The sequence below is a fragment of the Oreochromis aureus genome, linkage group 5 (genome assembly GCF_013358895.1).
Source record: "Oreochromis aureus strain Israel breed Guangdong linkage group 5, ZZ_aureus, whole genome shotgun sequence".
Classification (NCBI taxonomy): domain Eukaryota; kingdom Metazoa; phylum Chordata; class Actinopteri; order Cichliformes; family Cichlidae; genus Oreochromis; species Oreochromis aureus.
In genome coordinates, this window is record NC_052946.1 from 4,259,789 (window position 1) to 4,273,055 (window position 13,267).

Here is a 13,267-nt window from a genome sequence, read left to right on the forward strand (position 1 = left end):
TGCGTCTAAGCACGGACCTTTTGACTCCATAAACACCCGCTTGATAAAAATTGGGGTCAACCTCTCATTGCTCGCATCGGAGCGTTATCGTGCCACCACAAAGGGTCCCTTTAATGATTAAATTGTATGGATGTTCCGAATTTGCAGATTCTTGGCAGCCGACTCTTCCTCCTGATTGTAATTTATGTCGGAAGTCATTGCTGTCCAACACTCGGCCCCCTCTCAAAGCCCAGGAGAGAGCAACGTGCACGTGGACGAGGCCTGCGTCGTCCAGTCCGCTCTGGGTCTAATCTGCACCGTGGAGCCGAGGCGACCTCACACATTCACCTTGCAGCATGTATAAATTAACAAATGCATTTCTAAAATGTGCTTGTGTTTTTCTTTCCTTTTTTTTTCTGGGACCTTTTTGCCAACCTCAGCTCTGCTGTTTAGGTTAACCTGTCATTAATCTGCATATGATTAGGCCCTGACATAAATTTGACATCCCGGGTAAGGACTGATTAGCCATTTGCTTTGGTGATGATGATGACTGTGGTGGCGGTGTGTGTGTTTGTGCAATGGCGGAGGGGGGATTGCAGATGTCCATGTCAGCTGTGGATCTTTGGGTGAAACTGAAAACTGAGACTACAATGTAAAGGAAAGGTGCCCTTTGGAAAAAAAACATCCCAGATGATTAGCAGGAATCTGGATTCCATCTTTTTCAAAGAAAAATGAATATAGAGAGTTTATTAAGCCTTAGAGGCATCAACTGAGTGAAACTAATACACTAACTAATAATATTAAGAATGAGCTTTCATAGGTTACACTTGCACAGTTATTTCATCCATCCATAAATTCAGTATGTGGGTCTTTTTCGACGTAATGAGAATCCCATACTGTAATGTATATCATAGCCATGAAGAAATGGGCTTGCCTACATAATAATGGCGCTCGGGTTACTGATTAATATATCCTCTCATTAATAACAAAGGCCTTTGAAATGTAAAGCAATGGCAAGTTTATATTGAAGGGAGGATTCAAAAAATTCCTCACCGTGAGAGTAAGAGCTCCACAGCGAACAAGTCTGCACTCTGAATGAAAGCACTCACAATAAGTCTTCCTCCTCCCCGTCACCAGGCCAGCGGAGATTTGAAAAGTTTGACTTTCTTGCTCTACGTTGTCAAATCGGTGAGTTATAGAGTAAATAAATGTGTCTGTAAACAGTGGCACCCTTCTAAAAGTTCTCCACCGCAACTCCAGCAAGTGTGATGCAGCACACCGACAGCTGCACGTAGCGTCTGCGCCACGCTCCCTAAACTTACAGAAACGCAGGCAGGCTTGGAGGGGTGGCCACTGTGGAGGAAAGCGTTAAGTATAATGTGTGTTGATATGAGCTCTGGGGATTCTGGAACTGCTAAACATGTTCGTGTTTTTTATCTTAACTGGGAGATTCAGACCTTTAATTTTCACATTGACGACAGGGTGTAAGACACATTTCCTTTGAAGTAAACGAGCTCGACTTTTGGGCTTTGTTCTTCTGTTTACAGCAATTTCTACACACACACACACACGAGCACTGGTGTTTGCAACATTATGATCCAGCTGCTTATTGATCCCACGCTCTTCCAAGGGCAACATCTCAAGGTCATCAGGCCCAGAGAGTTTTTGTGAAAGTTGGCTTAAAAACAGGAGCAGGTATACAAAAATAGGTCGACTTGCAAACTATTGACCTTTTATTCCAGTTGTTTGAGCTGCTTTTGTTGTTGTTTCTTTTTGTTTTTTAACAAACTGTTTGATCAAGTTGCAGTTTTGCATATGTTTTCTGATGCAAGCCATACTTTTAGACAGTGGTTTAAACTGTCCAAGTGGGGGCTGATGAGTTGTGATTGGCTGATTTTGATGTGTATTTCAAGCTATTGAAAAAATATTTTTTTCAAATGGTGTCAGTGTCTCTCTAATATACCTGTTATATATATATTTAAAAAATATAAGCACATATATGTTGCTACAGTATATTGTGTGTTGTCCTTGTTTAATGAGTTTCAAAAGAAAGAAAAGTTTTGCCCTTCCAGGCGCACTGACACTGCTTCATCATGACAGTAATTTATCTCACTGCATTTGATTCTTGACAAATGTCTTAAACTCAAGACTGAAGAACAAACAGATGTGCATCTAATCTAATGAAATCTAATGAAATAAAACACTTATCCAGCATAAAATATTATTGTGCTGTGGAGTGACTTGTTAGGCACCAGTAAAACCTGCAGCTGTATCTACTTTGTTCATTTACACACTCAATTGGCCGTTTTATAGCCTAATGAAAAGCATGAATATAAGCGTAATAAATTCAGCTAAAGTGTGAGCTGTTGTCCCATCAAATTCATGCCATCTATTATTTTTAATGTCATTTTAGACCTCTTTTAGTGCACACAGTATGATTTGCTTTTACCATAAAAATAAATGCTAAAATAAAAAAATAAAAAAATTACGCTCCAATGATAAGCCACATCGACAAATATTTCTACTACTTTTTTGTTTTAAAGTTTTGAATAGAATTGAAAAACAGACTCCTTATAAACGTACACTTTCACCATCTGTGGTCTGACATCTGTCCCTCTGGCAAAAGATGTGAGACTCAGAATATGTAAAATACTAAAAGTTTTAAAAGTCATTTTCCAGCATTTTCAATGTAAAACCATTCAAGAGTGTGTGTACGTTTTGTGTCTGTAATGTATGTTTGTATAAAGGAGTAAAAGTGTATTCTTCTATTTAAGTCATTAACTACTGTTTTGTGATAATTACATGGGAAGTTGTTAAGCAAATTAAAATGGGGTGTATTAAAAAAAGATATTGTAGCTGTAATGATCTCTGAGGAAACCACTCATTTTATCCTGTTTAATGGTATTGTTTAAATAACTAGGCCTGTAGTGTTCCTGCTGCATACTAATGGAATTATGAGTGTGAGTCTAGACAGTCCTGGTTTGTCCAAGGATAAACGTGAGCTTCCCTGTGAGATACTTTTAGAATATTTCCATAAAATAAAAATATGATATACCCTAACAGCGTTATCATAGCACACACAAAAAAGATCAAGTAAAGTACCCTTTCATCCATGCTACCAGGCAAATCTGAATAGGATTTTTTCAATCCATTTAATAACATCAGATCAAACAGTGTTGTGTATTTTTTTCCATTCCAAAGTAGGCTATTTAATATCCACTGTTTATGGTGCAATAGAAGTTACAATTATTTATGTAGCTATATAGATATGGATATAGATAGATAGATATAAGCTTACGCTAGGATTTATTCAGTAGGATTTACATATTTAACTCCTAAACCAGTAATGTTTGTTATTTCTATTTATCTTGTACTTTTTACCCATTTTAGTTATTCTTATTTCAACTGGTTGCTTAGCCATTTCAGCTAGGCCACATTTCTACCACTCTTCTTTGTTTCTTTATCCATTAGTTTTACCTGTTCATCTACTACATTTAGCTGTTTCCTACAGTATTCAAATGTTATTTGATCTATTACAGTTAGCCATTTTTGAGCTATTTGACTGGTTGCTTAGCTATTAAATGTTGCTTAGCTACTTTTGCATTGATTTTAGCTTTTTATCCACTTATTGTAGTTTGTTACAGGATATGCTTTTTTTTTTTTTTTAAATATATGTTTGTCTTTTGGCTACTTTTAGTTATTTTAGAGCTATGTGAACTGCATATTTCATCAATAACCAATTTCCCTATGTCACCCTTCACTGCTTCGGTTATTTCAACTTTTTATCTGTTATTCGTTGATTATCTTACTTTTAGCTAACCACCCAGCTAATATTTTTACTTAAATGTGGCTGTTGTGCTATTTTCCACATTCACTCTGCATTTTAAATTAGTCTTTTTTTTAGTCTTTGAACTAAAACTTTGAGTCAAAAAAAATGAACCTGATATATTAACCAGTATAATATAATTTGTAATAATAATAATATGAAAATACTGTTTTTTTTTATACTCATGTAGCATTTGTATTTAGAGGCAGTGAAGCCTGAGAGTGTTTAATGCGACGAGCGCGACGAATGTCAGGCGGAATTCTCAATTCTAACTCACCATTTATTTTTTTTATTAAAGACGCGGTTCAGCGTTTGTTTTTCTCAGGTTGATCAGTTGAAAAAGCAAGAAAATGCATGGAAATGTATGGTTTTAATGAACAGGGAGCCCATTTATAAAATACGGGATTAGGTCCCCGAAAGCGACGTGACAGCAACAAAGAAGAAAAGAAGAAAACGTATTCAAAATAATTCGCTGGTCAGCTACGCATTAAAGTAATAATGTGTTCAGCAGTTCATGTGTATATATATATATATATATATATATATATATATATATATATATATATATATATATATATATATATATATATATATATACATTTAAATATATTCCGGCATTTTTGTTTTATGTATTTACTTATGTATTTACCTTTGTCTGTTCAGTGTTATCGTTCAGCTTTGGTTTCTAATATAATACTACTACTACTACTACTAATAATAATAATTATTATTATTATTATTATTATTACTTCGCAGTGGTTCTTCCTGTGCAGTCCAGATCTGTCAAGTTATTAGCTTTTATATATTCTGATTAACATGTTCAAGATAAATTCAAGCTAACGATACTGTAACATACTCGCCGGCATTGGCATTCACCCAAACGGACCTGATATCCTACACTTCATGTAAAACGAGACACATTTTGTACCCCCCCCAATGCCGCTACATGGAATCATGACATTACCACAGCAGGACACACAGGTAAGAGGCCCAAGAGCAACTTTTCCTAAACCTGAGCGCCTTCACGCCCCTGTCTCTCTTATCTGGAGCTATGTGAGGAATCGCTGCGAGCTTGTCTGAATGTGCAGATATCCATGTTAGGCGCGTGTGAACAGGGCCGCGCGGGGCCGGTGACACCACGCTGTAGTAAAGGCTTATCTTTAACCTTTGCAATAAACGGAGAAGAGCCTTAGTGAAAATATATTTAATAATTAATCAAATGCAAAGTTACACAAAGGGAATGCAGGACAGATAAGTGAGAGCTGATCCTTAGAATATAAAGAGTTAGACCTACTGCAAAGATTTGAGTCCCCTCCTCAACAGCAGCATCACGAGGGAATGCCACAAAAACGCCGGGCTGCTGGAGGATGTCGCCTCGTGCACGTTTGGTTTCTGTAGGGCTTTTTTTTCTTTTTCTTTTTTTTTTCTTTTTTCGCACCAGGTGGCCGTACGGTCCAGCAAAAAAATCCCCCTTTTTTCAGGCACTCTGAGCGTCCCACAGGTTCATAGATAAAGAGGCCGGTCATTCCTCCTGAGCGTTCTCTAAGTGGGAGCTGGAGCCATCTGGCCGGTCAGCCTCTGCGGTGGATCGCTCCTGCTCAGAGAGCTGCTCGCTGCTGGGGATGGAGTTCTTCTTAGGGCGACCTTTGGGCTTGGTCGGGGACTCCAGGCCGCCGCCCTGCAGCACCTGCGGGAGAAACTCGGTTTTAGCCTCAGAGTACAGACGGTGACTCATACACGTGATTTGGCGTCCTTCACAAAGCAACACACCAACATATTCAATACGACCCCCCCCCCGCCAAAAAAAAATACTACTGAATTTATTCCGCTGAATTGCATTTGAATGGAAAGAATGGAAAGCAGAAGTATGTCTTTACTTTTGCGTTGAGCTTGCATGTTAAACAGACTGTAGTCTCGCCAGCCAACTTACAATTTTCTTCCATTTCATCCTCCTGTTCTGGTACCATGTTTTCACTTGGAGCTGACTCAGACCGAGAGACTCTGCGAGATCTATTCTGTAAGACACAAAATCAAACATATCATTAGAAGAAGAAAAAAGCAGTGTGGACCACACTTCCAAAGACCTCATCAAGTCACCACAGAAGGATAATAATGAGGTTTTATTGCTACCTGTTGAAGCTTGTAATAGCCTCATTTCGCTTTAGCTTTCTAAAGGTGGAACGACCCAGATCAAATGGAAGCTCTCACCACTACCGGCCACCGTGAAAGCGCTCAGGTGTGGTTTGAGCAGCCAGGTTAAAGCAGCAGTTTTTGATTAAAAACTGCACGAGGTTCGTTCGTTTAAACACACACTCAGTGTTTCAATGCAAATAGGAAACAGATCATAAAGACATGAATTTAGCATCATTTTAGTGATTTCAGAGAAGCTTTGCAGTGCTGTGAGGCAGTCTGCAGGTTACAGGCTGAGGCGGAATAAATCCTACAGTAAGTCCCAAGAAAGCAGCTGTCTTTATCGCCCTTATCCTCGGCGGTTTCCTGCGCACCTGTCGGGTGTAGAAAGGTACTTCTGCTTCTCGAATCGTTTCTCCAGGCCCATCAGCTGCAGCTCGGTGAACACGGTGCGGCTGCGGCGGCCCTTCTTGGTCTTGCTGCCGGCGTCGGCTCCGTGCTCCAGCTTCCCGCGGAGGTGGAGGTCCAGTGGCAGGTGGTGGGACGCCGCGCCTACCTGCAGGCCCGGGGCCGCGGACAGGAGCGGGGAGCCCAGCGAGCAGGACAGCGGGGACATGGGGAACTTTAGGAGGCTCGTCTGGTCGGCTTTAAGCACTGTGAACATGCCGGTGAAAGGAAACATCATATTACCCACGGCAATGAGGAGCAGATTTCAAAACGAGTTGGCTTTATTTACTCGCTGTTTTCGAGGAGTGGGGACCCAAGGGGAGCAACTACGTAAACTACAAATGGACCTTTAAACTCGATTGCCTGATCGTTTAAGTTAGGCAGCTCTCGGAGGCTAAACGAGCTCCCTGCAAACGAAAAGTCGTTTTAATATTGTGTGTTTTCTGCAGAGGACGCATGTGACAGCACGTACACGCTGGAGCAGATTTCAAAGCGCTGCTGCCACACGGACAGAAAAGCATGAATGACGTAGATACGATTAAGTTCCACTTATTTCTGATACCAAACATTATAAGCGTGGAAGATGAGAATAAGGCGTCTGTATTATTGTGTTATTGTCGTTAGACATGTTTTGCCGGCCCCCTTGAAAACTATATTCTTTTTCAGAGGTTAAAGGTCACATGATGTGAGCATTAAACGAAACAAAGCACAGCTTCAAGCTTTAAAAATTGGAGTAGCTAATGTGAATATTAAAGAGCCCTGACATTATTATTAATAATCCGGTAAGGAATTAGTCATTCTCGTTCTGTGACTCAAATCGGAAAAAAAGGCAAAAGCAGTTCTACCCTAAACTGAATATATAATAATAATAATAATAATAATAATAATAATAATAATAATGATTATTATTATTATTATTATTATTATTATTTCTAGATATTCATCCATCATATTCAGATAACGTCACCGAGCGCTCATCAAAAGAAGAGCTAAGATTAACATGAATCTCATCGGGTAATCCACACTTTAACTCATTTAAGCTTCTAATATGTTTTTCTTTCTTATGTTATATTATGTTTCCTAATCAGATAAAATCCATTATTTAAAAACTTTACAGTAATTCATTTTCATAAAGCGCCTGCCTTTTTTTTTGTTTACAGTGTTACTTGAAAAACAGCGATAGGAAAGGAAACATTTCCCCCATGCCTACATTTGTAATTAAATGTTAAATTCCCTTTGAATATTTCGCTATTGTATTAAATATTAATGCGTGTATTATCCCGGTGTGTTTTTTCCACACCGCTATGAAAGACTCATTCATCTTTTGCCTTACCCAGTTGGTTGTGGAAAGGCCGCGCGGAGAGTAGAGCTTGTACTCCGAATTTGAGCAGCTCCCCGGCCGGAGCCGAAGCTTTGTGCTCCGGGTGATCTGTGAGGATCTCCTCTATCATGAAACTCCTGTAGCGATGAGTTCTGTGGTCTGCATGAACATCCGGAGGATAGTAATGCGCCCCCATGTCCAAAGGATGCTGCATAATCTGGCCGTGCGGTCACCGGAGCGCGTTCACCGATTATCACTCCCTTTCAGTGGCCCAAGCCGGAACTCATATTCCCTCTGTTGCGCTGCTGTAGTCCGAAGATCAACGCTGTGGGCAAAGTTATCCTGAGATTTAGGATCAAGGCAAGTATTGAGTACAGGTTGCCGACTTTTTCTGTGCGCCTGCGGCTCCTGGTTTCTTTTTCTCTCTTTTCTTTCTTTTTATTTGTTTGTTTGTTTTTTCTTACGCTCTACTTCTGTCCAGATTTGATCCCATGTGGAGCAGAAATCTGGAACCGAAAGCAAACTTTTGACCCCAAACCCCCCAATCCTGCCGCGTTCATGCCCGGTCCCTGCGTGTGAAGCGTGGAGCTCGGAGCTATTTGTCAGGAGCGGAGCTCGTCACCTTGGCAGTGAGTTGAGGAATAAGCTTCGGGTTTTAAGAGTCTCGTCATAGCTCCACCTCTTCTCAGGGTTTGTGTGCTGTCTGCCTTCGCTGACCCAAAGTTACATGCAAAGCCACACTTGTCCTGCATGGATTTATGCAAAAGAGAAGAAAATAAGGACTTGAGAGGACGGGCCTGCAAGTGACTTTTATATGTTATTAAAGTCACGAGCCTGGAGACTTGGAGCAGTTAGTGTGACACTGGAAAATGGAACAGAGAGCTCTTAAATGTTTGATATGTGATGCTTTTTCATAATGCGATAGACTTTTTTATTCATAAGCGATCTGTTGTTGGTTATTACCCATATTAGGCCATCGCATTAAAAGCATTAATTTTTGGCTGTAACGCTGTTGCCAATAAATAATCAATAAATGAAATTCATCTCATTTTCTCCACTGCTGTGTCTTTAATATGGTGCAATGAATGTAAAAAATAAATAAATGCCGCAGATATGATTCAAAATCATTCCTGTCTCATCGCTGAGGTGAGACATCTCCGGCATCTTCATTTTTCACTATTTTTTCTCTAAAATGGTGAAAACCCTCCCACAGGACAGCTTCAGCGGCTTTTAAAGGAGCTTGGTCGCACTGTGTTTTATTCGATAGAGCGGTAGAAGTAAAGGACAGTGTTTCACATAGCATTTGTTTTAAGTTAAAGAACAGGGAAAAATAGCTAACGGATCATACCACTGTGAGGCATAGAGTTTTCCAAAACTTAAAAATGTGTTTTATTATTATTATTATCATCATCATCATCATCATCATTATTATTATTATTATTATTATTATTATTATTATTATTATTATTATTATTATTATTATTATTATTATTATTGTTAGTAGTAGTAGTAGTAGCAGTAGTATTTATTCATTTATATTTATTATATATTTTAACATTATATAATTCTATTTACTCTGATGCCTTTTAATCTGATGATTTTTATATCTGGAAAGTTTTTAACTGAAACAGCTATGATAATTATTTTTACAGATTTTCTTTCTCTCTCTCTCTCTTTAAAAAATACGTAAACAGCTCTAAACAGAAAATCTAAACATCCACCACAACAAAAGAAATGATCAGGAAGTAACAATAAGCGTATTGAATATCCAATAATCTGCAAAAGATTTTAACCACTTGTTGGTTTCAGTTCGCATTCTTAAATCCACAGTCGTGTGAATGATAATTCCCGAGAGCTCTGCTCGATGTGCATAAAGGCACCAGGTCAGAAGATTAGTGCTCTGTGTTCTCACAGATCCTTGTACCTGTCAAATAGACTCTGTGTGGCAGCGTACTGATCAGAGCTGATGCTATTTCAAAGGTAAAGTGTGATAATGATTCAGCTCTGCACACTGCAGGTTGTTGGGTAACAACTTCCCCCTGGTGGTCATTTTGGAGATTGCAGATTATGCTCCTTGATAACGTTTCTGCAGTAAAAATAAAGAAAAAATACATAACTGACAACACAAGTGACATGTCAGGTTTCTGTATTGCGTGTTTCTCAAGCCACCATATGCTTAAAGCACCTCCTACCTTTTGATGTTTCTACTGCTGCTCTCCACAGTCACAAACACAGGTTTTGCTTTCCTCACCTTGTATGTTTTCTTAACATACATATTTCTCACCAAAAATAACAAAACAAAACAAACAAACAAAAAAACCCCAATGTGAATATTTTGTTCTTTTCTGATGGAAAGTTTTCACTGTTTTTCATTTTCAGAGAACGACACACTCAACTGTCATTTATTAAAGCAAAAACTAAATACAGATGATGTTTTCTGAACAATATTATAGTTGTAGTGCACAAAGTAATCTAAACCATATTCAGATATCTAACTAGCTAATTGGTCTGGCTCATTATTTACAATGTGAAGATATGAGTGATTTCTTGAATCTTTACATAGTCAAACTAATAAATAGTATTTAGGAAAAACAAGGCGAGTTCTAACAAACAATATGCTACCACTAAATGAGAAGAAACATTAAAATTTTTTGAGAAAAAAACATTTAATTAAAGCTGCAAGCAGTGTTATGAGGGCCCTCGCACCCTCCGCCTGTCGAGGCACGCTCAACACCTAAAACCAGCACGTCCGATCTGATGTCACATTGATGGAATTCATGCATTTAACCACCAGCTAACATTTCATCTCATTCAATCATGATTATAGTCGTCCCACTAGGTGGCGCTCTAACCATTACTGACAAATGGCATAACAAACATTTCCGAGCTCGAGTCCCATCACGCCTGCGACCTTTGGGAGAGATTGGACATTGTGTTTTTGAGTGACAGCAGATTACTGCTTTTTGGCGAGTGATTGAAACTCCACGTGCTGCCACGACCACCCCGTTTCCCTGAACGTAAAAAGCTTCGCAATTTAACATCACAAAGGTCTTTAGATTCGACACACAGGAGATCGGGTCAATCTGATGACATCCCTTGGAGGAGTTCGTCAAAGAACAGTGCCTGAAAAGAGGGGAAAATGTCGCCAAAATTACACATTAATTTTAAAATGGCTGACTTCCTGTTGGATTTGGGATATTGCTCCAAGAGACTTTTTTTGTACATCTTGATATCTCCTATAAGCTTACCAGGTTTCAGAGTCATACATAAAACACAGAGCAGGGATTGTTGTTTTGAAATATTGTAGGGGGCGCTGTGGAGCCATTTTGCGCTATTTAATGAAAATGATCACATAACGAGAAAGTCCTCATTACATTGGAGGTGTGCTCCAAATTTCAAGACTTCTTAAACTTTCCAAGCCTCTCAAAAGCCACTTCATTGTTCATGGTGAACCGCGTTGCCACTAGGGTGTGCCGTTGAGTTTAAAGTCACAATTTTCTCACTGAAGCATCATGAGGTGATATTCACCGCTTTTGAGTTGGCCACGATGAACCTGTGAAAATCAGTACAACAAAATGAAAGACATGACATTTCCTGTTCCCACTAGGTGGCGCTCTGCGTATTCCTGACAATGGGCACATCAATCTGTTCAGGGCACGTCTGACATCATCCCTGTAAAGTCTGGTTCTGATCAGACTGGATTTCATTGAGTTATACTAATTTGTTTCTTCATGGCGAGACATCAAAGTTCGCCATGCTGCTGGGGTCACACCCTTTCGCGAAAAGTCACAGTTTTCGCTGTAACCCAAGACCAACTCCTTAAGGCTTTCCTGGAGAAATTTGAGGCTGCAGATGTCACCCATCACTATACTGTACCCTAAAGTGTAAAACATGTCATTTCCTGTTCCCACTAGGTGGCGCTGTCCCTGATGTCAAATATGGCAGTTGAAAAATGTTTAGGGTTGGAGCCTTATCATATGTGTGCTCTTTGGTCCAGATCGGACAATGTACGAGAGACGATAAGATTTTCATGGCGAATCATCGAAATTCGCAGTGGCGCCACCGCCTCACCGTATCCCGAAAAGTCAAAAGCGCCGCAATTTAACATGGCCCAGGTGTGTAGTTGACACTGACCAAATATGAAGCTTATATGACCAAATCCCAAGGAGGATTTCCCAAGGAAAGTTCGAGGCATGGAGATGGCAAAATTAGAGCCAAAATGTCACCTTCACTTCCAAATGGTGGACTTCCTGTTGGGTTTAGGACATGGCCATAATAGACTTTTTTGTGCATCTCCTAACGTTAGATATGTGTTCCGACTTTCTTACATGTAGGTCATACCCACACCGGGGGCTCGCGTTTTTCATTTTTCTAGGTGGCGCTACTGAGCCAATTTTCCCTGGACATGTCTGTGGACATTAAAATACGTAAATTTTCACCAGACCTGATGTGTGTGCAAAATTTCATGAGTTTTTGAGCATAATTAGACCCTCAAAAGGCCAATTCATTTGCCGAAATAATAATAATAACAATAATAATAATAATAATAATAATGATAATAATGATAATAAACGGAGCAGATACAATAGGGCCTTCACACTCTCAGTGCTCGGGCCCTAATAATGGCTCACTCATTTCAGACAATGAAGCAGATCAGTTTCTTCACAGTTGATCACACTGACCTTGATTTTCTATAGACAAAACTTAAAAGAACATCACAATACAGTCCCTGTTCAGTATACACACCTTATCCTATGTAGTGTACCAAAACAATGTCCATTTATTTTTCTAATATAAAAAGAGCATCATCACCTTATCCAAATTTTTCATTTGCTGACACTGATACAAAACTCAACGTCTTACAGGGTATAAGTGAGTTCAGCTACAGAAATGTTCAGAATGATTTGTGTGGTAGCTCATAGTCACTGTCAAATATCACTCATGATGACTTTTTGCTGGTTTGTATGTTTGTATTTGCTGTTCTTACCTTCCTTTACCATGCAGCCTACCTGCATCACTATAATAAACAGCCACTAGGATGTCTCAAGGATCATCTTTCTGTTAGAGTTGGGAGTTCGCCTTGTAATCGGAAGGTTACCGGTTCGAGCCCCGGCTCGGACAGTCTCGGTCGTTGTGTCCTTGGGCAAGACACTTCACCCGTTGCCTACTGGTGGTGGTCAGAGGGCCCGGTGGCGCCAGTGTCCGGCAGCCTCGCCTCTGTCAGTGCGCCCCAGGGTGGCTGTGGCTACAACGTAGCTTGCCATCACCAGTGTGTGAATGTGTGTGTGAATGGGTGAATGACTGGATATGTAAAGCGCTTTGGGGTCCTTAGGGACTAGAAAGCGCTATATAAATACAGGCCATTTACCATTATCCCGCTGAAGCAGCAGTGTGTCTGTCGAATGAACTCTGTACAAAGAAAAGAAATCTGATTTTTGCTCTCCTAACCTTTACCATATCATTTTTCTGAATTTAGGCGGTCATTTCAACGGCTAAAAATAATTGCTGGTACCCAGTGATACTTACATTGTAGGTATAGTGGAACAGGGGAGTAAAAAATAGAC

At 39.7% G+C, this 13,267-nt stretch overlaps 1 protein-coding gene across 1 annotated transcript; it reads right to left on the reverse strand.

Annotated features, from left to right (window-relative positions):
- Positions 1–5,004: 5,004 nt before the first annotated feature.
- On the reverse strand, positions 5,005–8,311 carry barx1 (BARX homeobox 1). Its single transcript, XM_031731376.2, has 4 exons — positions 7,716–8,311; positions 6,310–6,589; positions 5,736–5,820; positions 5,005–5,492 (listed from the first exon to the last, which is right to left on the reverse strand). Exons 1-4 carry the CDS (start codon positions 7,915–7,917, stop codon positions 5,328–5,330), a joined length of 732 nt encoding a protein of 243 aa, XP_031587236.1. The 5' UTR covers positions 7,918–8,311; the 3' UTR covers positions 5,005–5,327.
- Between the last annotated feature and the right edge of the window lie 4,956 nt (positions 8,312–13,267).